The 18,823-nt window shown below is 43.6% G+C and overlaps 1 protein-coding gene across 13 annotated transcripts in view; it reads left to right on the plus strand.

Moving 5' to 3' along the window:
* EPHA5 (EPH receptor A5) overlaps positions 1-18,823 on the plus strand; it is a 404,439-nt gene that overhangs the window by 16,836 nt on the left and 368,780 nt on the right. For all 13 annotated transcript variants that reach the window (XM_061590682.1, XM_061590678.1, XM_061590680.1 and 10 more), the window contains exon 2: positions 13,021-13,085. In XM_061590682.1, the coding sequence (XP_061446666.1) occupies positions 13,021-13,085 (65 nt within the window). The remainder of the gene's footprint in view (positions 1-13,020; positions 13,086-18,823) is intronic.

Raw genomic sequence — 18,823 nt, forward strand, 5'->3', positions numbered from 1 at the left:
GTCAGAGCTGATGGCTAAAGTTGAGTGGGGATGAGTAGTAGAAGAGCATCTCCGTCTGTGCCTCGGTGATCAGCTCCTTAGAATCAAGGAATCGGACCAGCTTTGTAGGACCAGGTCTAGCCTTATTTACTTGCTGGGTCAGATGATGCCTGCTGAGGTAGCCGCCTTCAGTGGTGATGGTGCTGCAGCGCAATGGGATAGCAGGTGAGCTGCTCCCACCTCCTTCCACCAAGCTGGTAATGCCATCATTGCTGGAGTCCTTGGTTTGAGGCTTTTGGCACTTTACACAATCAAGTGTTGTCTTTACAGATATGCCAGTTCAGTATATCATCAAATGGGTTCTAAGTTTTGATTTAATGTTGGCTGGAAATTGGGAACGTGAACTCCACATGGGCAGAACTCATTTTTCCCCTCCCTTCCCAGAAGGTCTCCATGCATGCAGAAAAATTATCATAGTGGGGAGAAGGCTGTGTTGAGGAGCTCCCCCAGATACGCCTATTCTGTATTTGCAGGGAGCTTTTAGGTGGGAGTATCCAGACTCACACAACTTGAAATCGAGACGCTTTACTGCTTGATTCTGCTGGCTGTGTAAACAAGCTATGTAATGCAAAGAGTAAATAAGTAGCCCATGTGTGTAATGAGGGGTAGTTTTGGAAGAGTCTGGAGGAAATTGGAGCTGCCTAATTTTGGCCCAGAGTTAGAGATCCAACAAAGTATGTATGTGAAGCATAAGAATGGAAGACAAAATGCTTGAATAGAGTGTAAAGTGAAGAGAGCACAACGGGATATAAAGGTAGGTAGGTTCCCATCTCTGTATAAGAGGGGTGTGTGCATGCATGTATGGATCTTCATATGTGTCTGGTTATGTAAATAGGGTTTTGAACAGAAAAGGCAACACTGGCCAATCGGGGTCTCTCCTCATGGGTAGGAGCTCTTCACATGTACATCTGTGAATGTGGGGAACGCTGTCTGATTATTCATGTCAAATGAATGGGGTAGCATGGTGATGCAAGGTGATAGTTGCCGCCCTATGCTCCTACTGGGAGGAAGTGCAGGATATAAATCAAATAATAGATGGATAGATAGTCTGCACGGCCCTGCAAGCTGATCCAAATGGTCATTCAGTGCATGGAGGGGGGCATGTGTCCCCCCTAATATTTAAGAGCAGAGGTGGGGAATGTGATCCCCTCTAAACGTTGGACTCCAGCTCCCATCATTCCTGTCCATTGGCCATGCTGGCTTGGAGTGACGGTAGGTAGAGTCCAACAATATCTGCAGGACACGCGTCCCCCATACCTGATTTAGAGAGTTGGAGAAAGCCAAATACAAGTGACACATACATCTGTTTTTGTTTTAAAAGTTAATGATCAATATGCGACTGTTGTTGGACCAGTTGAGTGCTCAGCCCCACAATATGCTGCATAAATGCTAAATGAAACTATCTTCAAATACAGAAGGCAGAGTTCCACAGCACCAGTCACCTGCTTACAAGTGGCATGCACTCCTCCTCTTCTGACAAGCACCATTGTTGTTGTTGTTGTTAATTAAATTTATATCCTGCCATTCCTCCCAGTAGCGACTTCTCAGAAAGCCCTGTTCAAAGGAGAGGACCATGAACACCTGGCAAGGAGGAAAAGAAGGATGGTTCTCTCCTGCATGCTTGGCTGTGGGTAGGGAGAGAAATGATTCCTCCTTTCTTCCCCCAAATTCTTTGTGGAGCGAAGGAGAGGCAGACCACCAGTAGCATCGTCCTTCTGCTATCTCTTTGGCAGGCATAGGGAGCCTGTGGCCCTCCCGATGTCATTGGACTCCACAACTCCCAATAGCCCTCATGACTTGTTAGTGGTCACAGGTGGTGGGAGTTGAAATTCAACAGCATCTTAAGGGCCACAGGCTCTGTGGGGAAAGAGAGCATTGGCCCGTCCCTCCAAGGAGGACTGTGCTCTCTTGCATAGGATTTTGATGTTGCCAGCAACTTCAAAACTGCTGGAGCTCTCTGAAAATGCTTCTCACAGGAGAGACTCTACACCTCCTTTCCTCCAATAAATTCTCCATGAGGAAAGGCGGGGTAGTAGAAGAGGCTTTTGTAGAAGTCAGAGGCTGCAGCAATTTGGCAGCACTATCTTTTTCTGCAAAAACTCAGAGCAACTTTAAACATCCTTATATTTTTTCCTGAAACACCTAAGAATGTTTTTTCTTGAAATAAATTGATCACATTTTTCTTCAAAGGATTCTCAGAGGTTTTGGATTTGGAAAGCTGTGTAAAATGTTACTCACGAAAGCTCATTGCTCTCATTAAACCGCACTTGGAGGTGCTGGTGTCTTTCTGGAGTGTGATGTTGGCTCTCGCAATAGTACTTAACTAGATCTGGCTGACGTTCCAAAATGTTCTCTGCTGGCTTTCTAAGCTTCATGAAAGAAAGTAAAGGCATAGGCCCAGGGCAAAATTTTTATCTAGAGTGTGTTATTCCTTGTAATGAACATTTGTGGTGTCCTCTCTCTGGTTTTGGAAGTTTGGTGAAAATGTACTAATTTTGGTGAGCATTGAGGTCTAATTGCTCTTTTCTTCTTGAAGTACAGTATGGCTTTATTGTGGATTAGCTTTTTCATTTTTTGTACTTCCTGGGAATGTGAGGAAACAGTTTAGAATACCGTATATTCCGGCGTATAAGATGACTTTTTAACCCCGGAAAATCTTCTCCAAAGTTGGGGGTCGTCTTATACGCCGGGTGCTGAAAAAGAGCGGGAAAATTAAGTAAAAAAAAAAGCTGCAGCGGGAGTGGAAGCAGTCGCAGCCACCGTCCAGAGAGAGCGTCGCGGTCCAGAGAGACCGAATGAGCGTTTATAAACGCTGAACACCCGCCTGCCACTCAAAGGAAGACAAATGCATCAAGAGTATCAGGAACTCCTGCCTCCGCATACAGGAAGTTTCCCTTCTAGGACTATCTAAACGGCATCTCAGCGTCACCGATAGAACATCGGGGCTCCACCGCGTGCCCCTTACCGCTTCCCCGTGGGCGCCACTCCGGCGTCGCCCTTCAGGTGCAGAGGACCCCGCTGGACGGCCTCGTACTCTGCAGACATCCCTCTTCTCCGGAAGCGAGGGCGAGCGCAGGCCAGCACTTCCGGGACAGCGGGCTACCCAATAGGAGCTTCAAGCCAGGAGGGGCGGGGCGAGCGGCGCCTTCCTTCCCCAGAGGGAAAGGTAGAACAGCTTCCAGCTTCCGTTCCTTCCGGGGTCTTTCGCCGCAGAGGCACTGAAAGTGTAGAGTGATGCCAGCTTCCAGGCTCCGCTTTTCTTTGTGCCCCCCCCAGTCCATATCCTGCTGCTGAAAGACGCCAGACTGGAGGAGCGAGCGGGAGCGGCGGCAGCGGCAGCCCGCCTCCCTCCTCCTCCTGCCAGCCGCAGAGTAGTCCTCTCGCCCGAGGGCGCCCTTTGCTCGTCCTCGAGGCTGCTCCTCCCCCCGCGCGGCTATCCTAAGGACATTTACCTAGGAGAAAACCTCCCTGAATTTACTGGGACCTACCTTGGATGCATAGTACCGGACTACTCCTTTATGCACGCCTGAAGGACAGCAGCCTCCCCCCGCCCGTCCTTTCCTACTAAGAAATGGGGGTAAATTATTCTCAGATTGCACCCATAATCTTAAAATATGGGCACAATCCACTTTTATGTCCTTTTGATTGTAATGGGAGAATTAGGCAGGCCCTTGACAGGGCAATCTTATGCATGTTTACTCAGAAGTAAGTCCCATTAAGTTCAGTGTGTGGGGATACTCTCTAATAAATTTGTTTAGGATTGCCTTGCACATCTCTCTTGACCTCAGGATTTACCTTGCAAGCAAGGCATCGGCATAGCTATGTTTCTTTGTTGATCTCTCCCCCCTTTCTTTGTCCGTTTACATATAATAGTTGCTTGAACTGTATCTTTGGAAAAATAAAACCCTATCTTCTATGCTTAGGGGGGAAATACTTTCTGTTTCTGCATTTTTCCCTTAGTTGAGTTGCACACATTTATGTATAAAACGACAGGGTGAGTATATCCCAAACTCTATATTTTAACTGGAAAAGTTGGGGGTCGTCTTATACGCCGGAATATACGGTATGTATCCTCTTAACATATTAATCATGTTTCATATTAACCTCTAATACCATGTAGTTTGATCATGTTATATCCTTTTTTTTTGCCCAAACTTTTAAATGCTTGGTTTTATAGTTAATTTCTTTTTATCCTACCTTTATGGCATGAAAGTTGATAACTATGTAAATTCTATATTATTTCTTATACTTCAGTTGACTGTGTTGGTGGTAATTAGGGCTCTGCTGTTCTAAGGTGCTAAGGGCCTATATTCTAAGCCAGGGATGGGAGATTATGATTGCTAGCCCATCATAGCATAATATGTTAGACCTGCTGCCCATGATCTTTTAGCTTTGCGTAATTAACATAAAAACATAAATCTGTACACTATTTTCATGAAAAACGAAGGTGTCATGCTAGAGTTAACAGGATTTATATACCACTTAATCATCAAAACCTTTAAGCGGCTCAGATAGCACTGTTTCATTTTATTAGTTTGTTGCATATCTTAAAAATGTTTTTCAAATTTTGGTTGTAAAATGTTTAGCTTTTTCAGTAGTCTTTGTAACATTCAGTTTGGCCCTATGTTGTTATCAACATGTGCATGTCAGTCTTTATATTTTGTGCCTCCCTGGTTAGTTAAAGATGGTATGTGGAGTGATGTCTGCTGTACTCTGTGTTTCGCCTTTCCCTTTTCCACTTCATTGGCTGCCAGTTACAGGTGGCAGGGAAATGCTGAGAGTGATAATCATGTTGTGTCTCAGTTCACAAATAACACTAAGCCAAAATGTGGCTTAGTGCGAATGAGCAATTGTGTGGATTCCTGAAGCGAAGATTGCGGCTACTGCCCTCCTTCCCCTGGTCCTGCAGCAGCCACAGGACCCCTGGCTAAACCGTGGTTTGGCTTGGCATTACATCCAAACCCGGACTTGGGTGACTCTCTGGGGTAGACAAACCATGAACAGAAAACCAAGAACAAATGTTTATAGCTCATGGTCTGTTTGGAGTGAGAGGAACCATGAGTCCATGTTCTGATATAATGCTAAGCTAAACCATGGGTCATGAGTAGGGTGCTAGCAGCAGGACTAGGAGAGGAGCACAGCAGTTACAATCTTGGCTTCAGGAACACACACGTTCACACTAAGCCATGGTTTGCCTTAGTGTTACTTGTGCTAACGGAAGTATAAACACCAAGCTAGCCTTTCAGCATAGGGCACATTTTTCCCTGCTGCAGAGATCAACATAAAGCAGCCTTGGAGTCATGGTTTTGCAGAACGTTGAAGAGTAATCCCTTTCATGACCCTTGTTTGCTTCATACTTAACAAATCAGGATGGTGCAAGGCCAGCTGTGGACCAGCTTTTGTGGCAGAGTAGCTATTGATTACTATCATACTGTCTTGAGGACTGATTCTTTTGGCTAAATGTGAAAGAATCAAATCTTCAGTGTTATGAATTCAGTGCTTTGTCTGTTTTGTTCGCTAATTTTTTAGAAACACACCATTTAGCTGTGTTGCAGAACTGAACATAGTGGCTTTAATTTTTGATGTTTTAATTAATGTATGCAAAGCAACTTCGTGCTATCAAACATTCCATCTAATTATATTCATTACTTGCTTCTCCAGGACAGGTTTTAATTAGCTATACAACAATGTAGATCAATACTCATCGTGTGCCCATTGCAATTTGCAAAATGTATGCACTTTTCTGAATGACTTAATTATTGCAACTGTAGCAGAGAGATTTCCTCTGGTTATGTTGTCTTTTTGCCCAATTCTTCCTTTTTTAAAAAAGTACTGTCTTTATAAGAGTGAAAGTGCTGAAATATATATACGTTCTTGTGAAATGCCATCTAAATTATCAGACTGTGGGTTTTGCTCACTTCTGGATTCTTGCAGTAGTCACCCTTGCCTCTTTGTTCCCCAGAGCCTCTTAAGGGCCGAATATAGAGTTGGGGGCTTCTTTCACCTCATCCATTTTTAAATGGCAAAGCAGCCTTGGAGCCTGCAAGCAGGAGCAGAAGAGTGGCAGGGAGGGGACAGTTTTGAGCAAACAACCGACAGCCTTGAAAGTAGCCATTGGGAGTAACCCTTTCCCTTCCTGCCACTAGGGTGAAAAATGTAGAATTCTCTGTAATGCACAGTTTGGCCCTTTGGACCAGTGTTTTGGCCTCTTCCCTTAGTACCAGTGGTGGCTAACCCTCTGGCCCTTCACATGTTGTTGGACTCCAACTCCTATCAGTCCCAGCCATCATGGCCAATTGTCAAGGCTGATGGGAGTTGTAGTCTAGCAACCTCTGGAGGGCCACAGGTTCCCTGTCCCAAGGAGACAAAAGGTTGAAGTTCCTCCAAACATAAGCAGTAGACTATCATTCCTTCTAAGCTTTCTGCCAGTAGTGATGCACAGGGGATTTTTTAAAATCAAAGCTGCCACTGCCACTTCCCCCACCTCCTCATCTCCCCTCTTCTTACTTTAAAATTGTTTTGCTGTTGATGATGCAGTGACAGCACTAGTATGCACTCTCCCCTCACTCTTGGGGGGGGGAGTCCTCATTCAGAGCAAGCCTCTGGGGGCAGGTTGGGCATTCTGCTACAGCAGCTAAACATTTTTTTTTAAAAAAAATCTCCAACAAAAATTAACTTTGTTAATTTTTAATTCATTTTTAAAAATGATTTCTTCCTGTGACGGCTCTCTCCTGGGCCACCTCAGTCAGAATGCCTTGCTCCGAGGAAGGGCTGCCTTCATCAAGGCAAGGAATGGGGTGGGTGCTCTAAAGAGCCACACGCCAGCCAGGAGTCTAACCTGTTGGGGGCAGCAGTGTCTGACCGCGAAGCCTATGGGTGCTAATTTGCCCCTGCCCAACCCCTTTTGAGGCCATTGCTTCATTTCACTTCACGAAAGGGCCAGTTCTGTATAGGAGATTATTCTGCTATGTGAGAAGCAGATAAAAGCTTATCAACTGTTCAGAAATAGGTGCAGGCCAGCTTTCTCAAACAGTGCACACTGATGCTTTAAAGGGGTGTGTATGTGCGCACTCATGTGAGCTTATTTTATGTGTGATGTTAGCATATTTTACGTTTTTGCTGCAGAAAGAGAAAATGGGCAGACTTGCACAGCATGGGACGTTGTTGTCATGTTGCTATTTACTATCATTTTTTTAAAAAAAATAAAACTTTACAGTAGTGTGACATAGTGAGTTGCCTGCAGATTGCCTCTTAGTGGGAAGTCTCCCTGAGAGGAACAGTCTATTTCTGATTATATCATGGATGATTTCACTTTGTTTACAATAGAAGGGTCCAGATTAGGCGTGCTTCATAACTCAGTATGATCTAATTTGGCTTTTCAGTGCTGGAAAGGGCCATAGCTCAGTGGCACTGCATCTGCTTTGCATGCGGAAGGTCCCAGCTTCAGTCCTAGGCATCTCCAAGTAAGGCTGATAATGGCCCCTGCCTGAAATCTTGGGGAACCATTCCCAGTCCCAGTAGACATCACTGAGCTAGGTGGACCAGTCTGACGTGGAACAAGGCAGTTTCCTGTGTTCCAATGTATTATAATTTATTGTGTTACTTTAATAACAGTATTATTTATTTATTTATTATCATTATTTTTTACCCCGCCCTTTTCCCAAAACTGGAACTCACGGCGACTTCCAGATAAAAGCACACATATAATTAAAAACATACAAAAGTATATTATCCGGAAAGTAAAGATGGGGACTGGTGTAGCCTCGTATAATAGCTGAAAGAATTAATCTGAAAAAATGAACAAGGCTTCTAGGTGCAGTGGAAATGAATTTGTTTCCATCTAAGTCATCCCCCCCTGCAACTTTTAGGCTTTGTATTAGTTTTGCATAGATCTTTAGTTTGTTTTTTTATTTAAAGGCTCAACAGGCTGCTAACTATAAGCCAAAAATGGAAGCTGCTATAATTTTCCTCTGCTTGTTTAAGTGTGTGCAGATTCATTTTTTAATTACGCTCTCTCTGTTTGGATGACGGATCTTAGGTAATGCAAGAAAAATGTTGTAAGCTCGGGAATAATTTATTACTGTTTAATGTAAAACTGTCTGTTAATTGGTTGTATAGCTTGGCAGGGCAGAAGTCATGGATTTATGTGCAGGCAGACAAAATGGGCTGCAATTCTACCTAGAGCAGAAGGTGCAATCTGCCAAAGACTGCTGCTCCACAACCTCCTAGGAAGTGCTTGTCCTCTTAAAATGCATGATGGGCCCTTTCCTTCGGAAACACTCTGCCAAAATCCCTTTGCAGACAGATTCTTCTGGAGTGCCAAAGGGTTTTTCCCGAGCTGGGCTGGGACCCCATTCCCAAAGCCATTGACCTATGGTTAGAGGCCAAAAGCCACCTGGGGACCAAGTAGTTTTACTGTAGAGGTAGCCAATATGGTGCCCTGCAGATATTGTTGAACACCCATCAGCCCCAGCCAACATGGCCGTTGGCCAAGGATAATGGGAGTTGCATAGGTAGGGAGTTGCATGGATACTAGATGTTTTACTAGCTGTTTGCTTTGCCCTCTCATCAGAGGCTGGTTACCGGTATTTCTAGTCTTATGTAATATCTCCTTCCAAGTAGCAGACTTCCCCCCCCCTCAAAAAATAGAACTGCTACTAGATTCTAGGTTCTGACCCCAAACACATCTTTTTGTTTTTTGGGGTGTGTGTGGCCAGCCTCCATCTTGGAGTCTCCAGGGAAAGGAGTAAAAACTTGGGTGAGAGTGATAGGCTTGAGAGCTCTTGCTCTTTGCTCTCACCATGTTTAATTAAACGACCTTTCCGGCCAACGGGCACATTTAGGCTTTACTATCTTAGATGTGCTAGGTGGCCTCTTTTGTCACTGCTAAGCAGTACTAGGCTCTGCCCCTACCCTACCTGGCTCCAGCCCAGTTCCCAGGCGCTGCCCTTTCTTGGGTGGGTCTGAACCTGGCAACAAAGCAGCAGCTGCCTGCATCTCAGACGACACTCCTGCCTGTTCCTGCATGACATGCTCACTCTGTAAGCTGGACTTTGTTTCCTTGGCCTCTCGAGACCCACCACCTGTTCCACCTCCTCTTTGCACCTGCTTTCTAGAGTCAACCTCTGCTTGTCTGTCTTACTTACTGTTTTTGTCAACTTGTTCTGATCCTCTGAAGATCCAGATCTTCCTTCCCTCTCCTTGAGAAGCTCTTATCCCATGGCGAAGGGAGCACAAGATCCCTACAGTGCCTTTTAGGGCTTCATTGATCTTGCCAGCTGTAAATACCTTGTAATAAATTTGTGCAGTTCTCTCCTTCAGTTGCAGCGTAAGGGTCATGTTCATGTCTTCTGCCTTAAATTATGTAGACTCAACTCATGGTGGGATTGTGGGATCATGACTGGCTGACCCTACTGCACCTAGCAATTCTATCTGCTAGGAAGATAGGAAGCTGCCGTATACTTAGTCATAACCTTAGTCCAACTAGCTCAAAATTGTCTACACTGACTGGCTGTGGCTCACCAGACAGGGGTGTCTCCCAGCCCTACCTGGAGATGCAGGATTGAACCTGGGACCTCCCGCATACAAAGCAGATGTGTTACAACAGGACCTTGAACTTCCTCATGAGCAGAGCTCACTAGAAATCCAAGTCCCCAAAAAGAGAGCAGTAGGATCTTTTGCTGGAGTTAGCCGCACGTTACCCCCAGAGCATGTATAATTTTACCCTTAACCCAATAACACATACACTGAAAGTAAAATAAAGAGTGGTTTTATTAAGAGAAGGAACAAGGAAAAAAATATTGCAGTATACAGTTGCAGTTAACAATGAGCAGCTTTCTAACTATTATTCATTCATTCAACAACACTGGATTAGGGTTGCCAGGTCGGAACCATTCAAAAACCTGAGAAAATGGGGGTGGGCCCCAGTGACGTCACGGGGCGGGCCCTAGTGACGTCACGGGGCGGGCCCTAGTGACGTCACGGGGCGGGCCCTAGTGACGTCACGGGGCGGGCCCTAGTGACGTCACGGGGCGGGCCCTAGTGACGTCACGGGGCGGGCCCTAGTGACGTCACGGGGCGGGCCCTAGTGACGTCATAAAACATGATACATTGTATCAACCACAGTTGCTTGGAGCATACCATTCAAAAAAAAATTCTCTGGAGATTAAGATAGAAATCTTATCTAACATAGGGTGTTCCTAGGTCCATCTGAAGTGACAAGGTCATTCTTTCTCACAAGCTTAGGGTGATGCAAAATGGAAATGGACTGCCTTCAAGTTGATCCCAGATAGGATCTTCATGGTAAGCAGTATTCAGACAGAGGTGGTTTACTATTGCCTTCCTCTGAGTCTGAGAGGCAGTGACTGGCCCAAGGTCACCCAGTGAGCTTCATGGCTGTGTGGAGATTCAAACCCTGGTCTGCCAGGTCACAGTTCAACACTTTTAGGGAACATTTAATCTAGTTTACTTGCTTCTGGCTTTACAAAGTACACAATGTCACCTACATATATTTTCAGGGGACTATTTATATACCATTTCATTGTTCTAAAATAATGCAGATGTGTGTGTTCTCTCTCCCCCACCCCCCATTTAGGACTTGCCTCCTTAAAAGATAAAGAATATGCATATATGCAGAAAAAAGATCAGAAGAGCTCTGTATTGCTAATTACAATAAGAAGTTTTGTAAAGACTGCACTAAAGAGTGTCAGAAGCTATTGTATAGTGACCAGCACTATGGAAGCCCCAAGAGTGTTGACATCAAAAGTGAAGGAAAACCTCTACATAATAACAAAGAAAAACAACAAATTTTGTGGAGGCATGTTGGGAATGCTAGTGAAATGGACAATGGAAAGGAGGACAGTGGATACTCCTCTTTGTTGGCCAGTCAGCACGAGCCCACAGACAATGACGATAGTATGCTACTGGCAGGAAACATAAGTGATACACATATATGCATATTCTTTATCTATTGCCGCAGCCGACTATAGCAGCGGCTCGGGCTGCCTCGCTCGGTGTGTGCTACTTTAAAAAACTTTGAATCTGGTATCCAAAACCAGAAGAGCCGATTGGGAGGACCTCTTAAAGCTTAGCATCTAATGAAAAGGAAGAAAGAGGCGGCGGCCAATGCCCGCTCGCGAGAGGTGGAGACACCGTTGGAGGTGGTCCCCCCCCCTCTCTCTTTCAGCTGCCAAGAGGCTTAACGGCTAGGAGTGCGAGCTTGGTACGAAAGGGACGAGGCGGTGGGTGCCGAAAGCGTGGTCACCCAGCACGCATGTGCACGCACGCTCTCTCTCTCGTTTAAGCAGCGTGGGGGAATACGTGACAGAGCGCGGGAGAGGAAGACACACAAAAGCCGGAGATCTGTCGACTTCAAAGAGACTATGGCTGGAGGCCGGAGACGGCCCCCTTTTGCTGGAGTCTCCGGCAGAAAACCGGAGACCTGGCAACCCTACACTGGATAGACTAAAGCAAAGAGACTAGCCCTATAAACACTTTCACATTAAGCTCACCCACACAGAAAGAAAGAAAAAAGGAAGGAAAAAGGGCCAGATAGTTGCATATACCTTTCCTGGAGAGTTGCTTCAAGCCTAAAACTGAGAGAGACCTTTCGTATCTAGCCCAATGAGCAAAAGCTCCACCCTTTGTAACCAGCGCCAGATTTGAAAGTTCTCACCCAAATCCATAGCTCTGAAATTGTCCCAAAGATGCTAGCGTGCGTTGATAAGAAAAGCAGTTGTTGCAGCCCCCCAGAAGATGAACTGAACTCCCCTTCTCACTCCTCATGTTTTATACCTTTTCCTAACTAAACTGACCCCAAAGTAAACCCAAAGTAAATGTGATCAGGAAGGTGGGAACCCACTCATTTCCTGATAAGTTCCCGGATGATAGGTGTGATCTCCCTGCTGTAGATTCCTGATGATTCCTCAAGGTTAAGATTATTATAATCCTTGTGTAAAACAGTTTCTTTGTTTGACAGGAGTTTATCCTGTCTTCTCCAAAGGCTTAGAAATGCACAACACCTCCTAGTTTGAAAGGAGCTATTCTTACTGGGTGACAAATCCAAATTTCCATGAGAGTCAGGAAGTCTATACCTTCAGGCATTGCAAGATATGTACTCAGAGGTCACAGAGGGGCTGTTTCCCAGGAATCTTTGCTGTTGCAGGCCTTTTCAAACTCTGGTTCACTGAGATGAATCAAAGATTAAAAATTCCAAATATTTGATACCTCATAATAGTTGCTCTGCTGCAGAGTTATGACCCTTCTACCTACCTATGCACATTGGCTGTACTGTACTGCATAAGTTGTACTGTGCAAGTGGTACATATGACCATAGTCCAGTGTTGATGACTTAATCCATGCATTATATAGTTGTCTTGCTTCCCCCCCCCCGTTTTTGTTCAGGAAAAGGTGACCCACAATGCCAAAGGCGAGTTAGCTGCCTAGAGAATCCGTAGAGATGCTTCGGAGCCCCAATTGTGCTTGCCTTATTGGAGGTGGAGATCCTCCGTGGCGCAGAGTGGTAAGCGGCGGTAACGCAGCCGAAAGCTCTGCTCATGGCCGGAGTTCGATTCCAACGGAAGGAGGAAGTTGAATCTCCGGTAAAAGGGGTCTAGGTCCACTCAGCCTTCCATCCACCCGTGGTCGGTAAAATGAGTACCTGACATATGCTGGGGGGTAAAGAAAGGTCGGGGAAGGAACTGGCAATCCCACCCCATATATACGGTCTGCCTAGTAAACGTCGCAAGACGTCACCCTAAGAGTCGGAAACGACTCGCACTACAAGTGCGGGGACACCTTTACCTTTTATTGGAGGTGGAGAGCGTGGTGTTATACCTTTGCACCAGAAAGGCAGGATATAAATGTTTTAATAAAAATAAAATGAAACGGCTACTTGCTGCCTGTGGCAACCGTGATGATGGACTCCCCCAACACCCCCATTTCACATTTAGTAAAAAAAAAAATAATTATTTTGTTTTTCAGTGAATTTATTGGACTCACGATCAGTAATGGGGGATCTTGGATGGATAGCCTATCCGAAGAATGGGGTAAGTTTCTCTTCTGGTGCCGTGTGATGTGTTAATAGTTTTCTTTCATGCAAGGTACAGAACTGAGCATTCTCAAGAGCAATTTGTGTGCTTCTTCCTTCAAGGCTGCATCCCAGCTTCCAGGTAACACTACCTAGAATCTTTCAGATCTTGGGGCCAAGCTGTATGATGCTAGTCACATGTTTAAATAAGTGTGCCTAGCCTGACCCCTTTCTTTTTTAAGAGAAACATCAGCGGAGGCCCAAACTAAAAGCAGGTTTAGTCAAGTGTTTAACCAAATATACTTTTGTCATGGGCATTTGGTCTTTACTCTCTTTCCAGGTACAAAATGTTTTTTTGTTCTGTTGCCCCCTCTCCTCAGATAGGAGTGTCATTGTTGCCAATCACATAATGCGTATTACACTCCAAAATATTGAGAGATCCTTAACTGTCAGGAGATCCTTGTTGGCTCTTATTGATGAATTATTAAAGCATGAGTAGCTAATGTGCCCTCCCATTGTTATTGCATTATCGGTGCCCATCATTCCTGACCATTGGCCATGCTGGCCTGAGCTGATAAAGTTGCAGGCCAAGAATATCTGGTGGGCACCTTTGGGGTACTTTAAAGGGTCATCCTTGTTTATTTGTGCTACCGGTTTGACCAAAGGAGTGGTCAGCCATCAGCTGCGACAACACTGAAAGATGTGGGGAATTTTGGTGGGAATGAGTGACTTCTACATAACACCTCTTCATACTAGTTAAAGTTATATTTTCCAACCCTCGCTCCTTCCCTACCTCCCATAAATGTAATGGAGCTCACAGCCTGGATAGCGAATAGCCTGACCACTGTAGTCCATGTGTTGGTAACCTCGGGGCTGGATTACTGCAGTGCACTGTATGTGGGGCTGCCCTTGGGCCTGGTTCAGAAGCTTTAGCTGGTGTAAAATGCAGTGTCCAGGCTGCTGATGGGGGCACATGGCCAGCAACAGTTGACACCACTGTTAAAACACTTGCATTGGCTGCCCATCTACTACTGAGCCAGGTTCAAGGTCCTTGTATTAATTTACAAAGCCCTGAACAACTTTGATCCAGGGTACCTTAGGGACTGCCAGCTTGTTCACTGAAAGCGGTGTTGGTCGTCCACTGAGTTGGCGAGGCTCATTTAACATTGACATGAAATCGAGCCTTCGTTATTATCAGCCCAGTTCTCTGGAATGCTCTGCCAACAAAGATTCAGCAGGTGCCTTCTGTTTTAACCCTTATATGTCTGTTGAAAACTTTTCCAGGCTTTTGAAGGCAATTAAGAAGACATCTTTTTGCAGTAGCTGACCTTTGTTTTTACTGTATTTCTAAATAGTTTTTACTGTACTGTTTTTATTCATTGTAAACTGCTTTGTTTTTTTGAAATGAAATAGTGGTATACAAATGTGTTTATAAATAAATAAATAATATAGTTAGCTGGCTTGCCAAGTGGTGAAACTGGTTGTGTTTATCTAGCACCTAGATCCTAAGCCACTACACCACACTTGTTCTATGGTAAAGTGCTGGCATAGAACATAGGGAAACAGGGATTATAACTGATTAATCTTCCATGCGGTACCATGAGTTCATTTCCATGGGAATAAAGAACAGCATTTCTAGTGTATTATGGCATTTGACTCTGATCTCTTTGGATGAGCTTGGAGAGAGAGTTGCATTACCTGTTCTTTCTGGCACCAGAAGAAGTCCAGACTTCTAATAGTCTGATCCTGACATGCACTCAGAAGGCATGATCCCATTGAAATGAATGGAAGCTACTTGAAAACGTGCTGGATCTAGCTACTACGTTGTGGGATACCTTCCATTCATTTCAGTGGGCTTGAGCTGATCTTTGCAGTGGGTTTGCACAGGGGGGTTACTAATTTCCTGTAATAACTTGTTTATATGTGTCTGCCAGTTATTTGCAGTGGGCTAGGGCAGTAGATTTGGTTGCTGGGATGAGAAGACTCGTAGCCTGATTTTAAAGGTCTAATTTTGGCAGTACAAAAAGTAAGGAATGTATTTTAAAAGCTGCTCTCCAAACACGTAGTTATACCCCTATAAACATGCAATTTGATCTGAAGGAGGAAAAGGGGCATGTGTGTGTATATGAGAGAGATGCTCTTGGCTTGAAAATCTTAAGAGAGATCCATTTGTACCAAGTAAACTTGTGATTTATTCAGTGTAGGGTTGTTTTTTTAAAAATAGATAAAAAGCCAGATGGGTAAACAGAATTGATGACTTCCCAGAAACCCTCAGTTCCCTAAATTCTGTTCTTACAAGAAATGATTGAGTTCAATAAACCAATTTCTCTGGGATTTGTGCCCCAATATATTTTTCAGAAGATGAGAAATATTTCTTAGAGAAATACCATTTTATTTCTCTACAATTGGCATAGCATTTGTTTTCTCTGTTTGCTTAATATCCTCTCTCTTTCAATATCTGCCTTATGTAAATATTTAATTCTCAATTCCAGATGTAGACTTGAAAAGTGGTAGCTATAATTAAAATAAAACCAGAGGAAAAGCTTCTGGAAGCTAAATCTCCTTCACCATGTCCTCTGCTAACAGGACATCCTTTGAGGGATGCTTAGTGTACTAAGATTCATCATCTTGTGGTGCTTTAGCAAGCTTTAGCCAGACAACAACCTCCCTTTCAATAGACTGCCTGATTAATGTCTAATATTACTACAGTATTACTAGAATTTTTGTCATTTTAATAGCTTCTTAGTGTTTCAAAGTGATTCAGTGTAATGGTTTACTCTAAACTAGTAAAATGAATTACTTTCTGGAAATACTTCTGCTTTGTTTGAAATATGCCATTTTTTAAAAGTTGATATTTTAATGCCAACTGCAAAATATTTCTTTAATTCTAAATTTCAACCAACAAAAACAGCAATCGCATGATAAAACCGTTACTGGGCAACACCACTTAAAGACTTGCAGGGAAGGTGTGGTGGAAATCAGATGACTGTCAAACCAGTTCCTCATTGTAAAACAAAACAACCACTTCTGTTCCCTGTACATGGAGAGTTAGTATGTCAGGGAGAGAAGGCGAGGCTAAAGATCATTGTGGCATGCTAGTTTTGAATGTAGATGGAGACTTTTTAAACACAAGTGGGATCACTCAGAGCATTTGATTTCCATTTTAGCAGTTCACAGCTGATAGATATAGTTGAGCTGCATAGTCAGTGATCTTCTGTGATGTGATAATTAAAGTAGAGCTTGACCACTAGTAGCAAGTGCTGGTAGGAGTAATACTTGGTTAGCCTTTGCGTCACCCATTTATATTTTTGTTGTGCCCTCTCCCTCCAAGTTGCTCACAGTGTCATACATGCCCCTTGCCTCATTTTATTCTTGCAGCAATTCTGTGACGTGGATTATTTATTTATTTGTTATTTGATTTATATCCCGCCCTTCCTCCCAGCAGGAGTCCAGGGCGGCAAACAAAAGCACTAAAACACTTTAAAACATCATAAAAACAGACTTTAAAATACATTAAAACAAAACATCTATAAAAACATTTTTAAAAGCTTTCAAGACATCTTAAAAAAGGTTAAAAACATATTGTTAAAAAAAAGATTTAAAAACATATTAAAAAGCAATTCCAACACAGACGCAGACTGGGATAAGATCTCAACTTAAAAGGTTGTTGAAAGAGGAAGGTCTTCAATAGGTGGTGAAAGATAACACAGATGGCACCTGTCTAATATTTAAGGGTAGGGAATTCCACAGGTTAGGTGCCGCCACACTAAAGGTCCATTTCCTATATTGTGAGGAGCAGACTTCCTGATAAGATGGTATCTGCAGGAGGCCCTCACCTGCGGAGCACAGTGATCGGCTGGGTATATAAGGGATAAGACCGTCTTTCAGGTATCCTGTTCCCAAGCTGTATAGGGCTTTGTACACCAAGACTAGATCCTTGAACTTGGCCCAGTAGCAAATGGGCAGCCAGTGATTAGTTGGGATTCTTGTATGTGTTCTTTTAGCGGGTTTCAAAGTTACCTGCAGTGACTTGGATCCTGTTTTGAATCATGGAAGATCAGAGAAGGCTGGAAAACATTGACCTGTACAACAGCATTTTTGTACTTCTGACTGTGTAAAATTGCAACCATCAGATTTACAGTGCCTTGCAAAAGTAATCAGACCCCTGACCAATGCTGTCATATTACTGAATTACAAGTAGTACATTGTAATTTTGAGACACTGAAACTCAAAATCAATTGTTGTAAGGTGACATTGGTTTTATGTTGGGAAATGTTGGGGTCTGATTACTTTTGCAAGGCACTGTATTTCCATTCATATTCTGTTCCCACCATTTTCCTTATCTAAAGTTAAGTCTGCCTGGTTTTGGTTTGTGGTTTGTACTATGGAATTTGCAACATGAGTGCCGTATTTCAGAACAAATGCATACATAGTTCAAGAGCACCTATATATTTGGCCGGCCTGCTGGTTCTCTGTGTGCAGAGGGACAGTAGTGGCTTACAGGCATCTTGCTTCCGAAACTGTGTTAATCATTTTTTAAAAGTTTTTTTAATTGCTTGTGTTAGGGATAAATTGAAACCCCCAGTGCTTGCAAAACTATAATTCACTTGTCCTACCTAAACCAGCTTGGGCTTCACGGGAAATAGAACCAAAGTGGCCTTTATTTGACTTTTGATATAAAATGTCGGTTTATTTCCTGGTGACCTGACCCTTACCTACATTCCAGTGGCTCGCATAATAAAAGCCGGTTTAAGCTGGAAACTTCCCTACTATGCATTTCTGTATCACATTTATGCTTATGGCCTTGCTTATAGTTACTAATGTGCCTTGCATAGGAATGTCAAACGCTATTCCAATGCCCCTCATATCCTTGACTTGTAATACTCCTTTGATATGTAAGCAAAGTAATATCATGTCTGTCTCCAGTTTAGGGGGCGCCCGGTTGCAACTGGGCCTCCCCTCAATAGTTGCCTTTGTCTGCTCCTGCATAGTGCTTATCTCAAGGACATGTGAAATATGCAGACATAGAGTCTAAGAGATAGTCTTGATGTTTCCACTTTGTCCTTCCCCCTGTACCCCTTTACCTCCTTACATATGCCCCAAAGCTATGATAGTTGGCAAGAATAATTGCTTCCTTTGTATCTTATGACGTGAACCCGATATTGTAAACTTCGGGGTAAGCCTATATAAACTCTTGAACACCAATAAACGAGGTTCCCATGCTGGTCTGCTTCGGCTTGTAAGTATTGGGTCCCCTTTGCAAAGGTTTTTGTCTCGTGTTACTTGATCTCTGATAGTGGGTTCATTTGCACTCAACTCCGCACTCTTCCCGGGTGTAATAAGCGAGTTGGGGTTGACAGGGCGACTTGCGTGTTGGGTTTGGACCTAACACTTGTTTTTTAACTGCTTTTACTGATAATTTTAATGTCTCTTGTAAACTGCTTTCTTACAATCAAGCAGTATATAAATTGTTAAATAATAAAAATAAATAAATAAACTGGCAGCTAAGCCTAGTTTCCATGGACTGCCTCCTCCAAATTGTTTCTTTGAACTCATCTTACTTGAAACTTGGTGGATTTTTTATTTTTGCAATATGTAGGGTTTTTTTAATGTAATGCATAGCTTTCAAGCTTAACTGTATTTGAAATGTATATGTGATGGTAAGGGTGAATAAGATTAGCATTTCAGACTTCTTTATACAGTTGGGAAATTTAGGATAATAAGCCCTTGGGCACTTTATTTTATATGTTTATATGT

This window comes from Rhineura floridana, chromosome 11, assembly GCF_030035675.1.
Source record: "Rhineura floridana isolate rRhiFlo1 chromosome 11, rRhiFlo1.hap2, whole genome shotgun sequence".
NCBI lineage: Eukaryota > Metazoa > Chordata > Lepidosauria > Squamata > Rhineuridae > Rhineura > Rhineura floridana.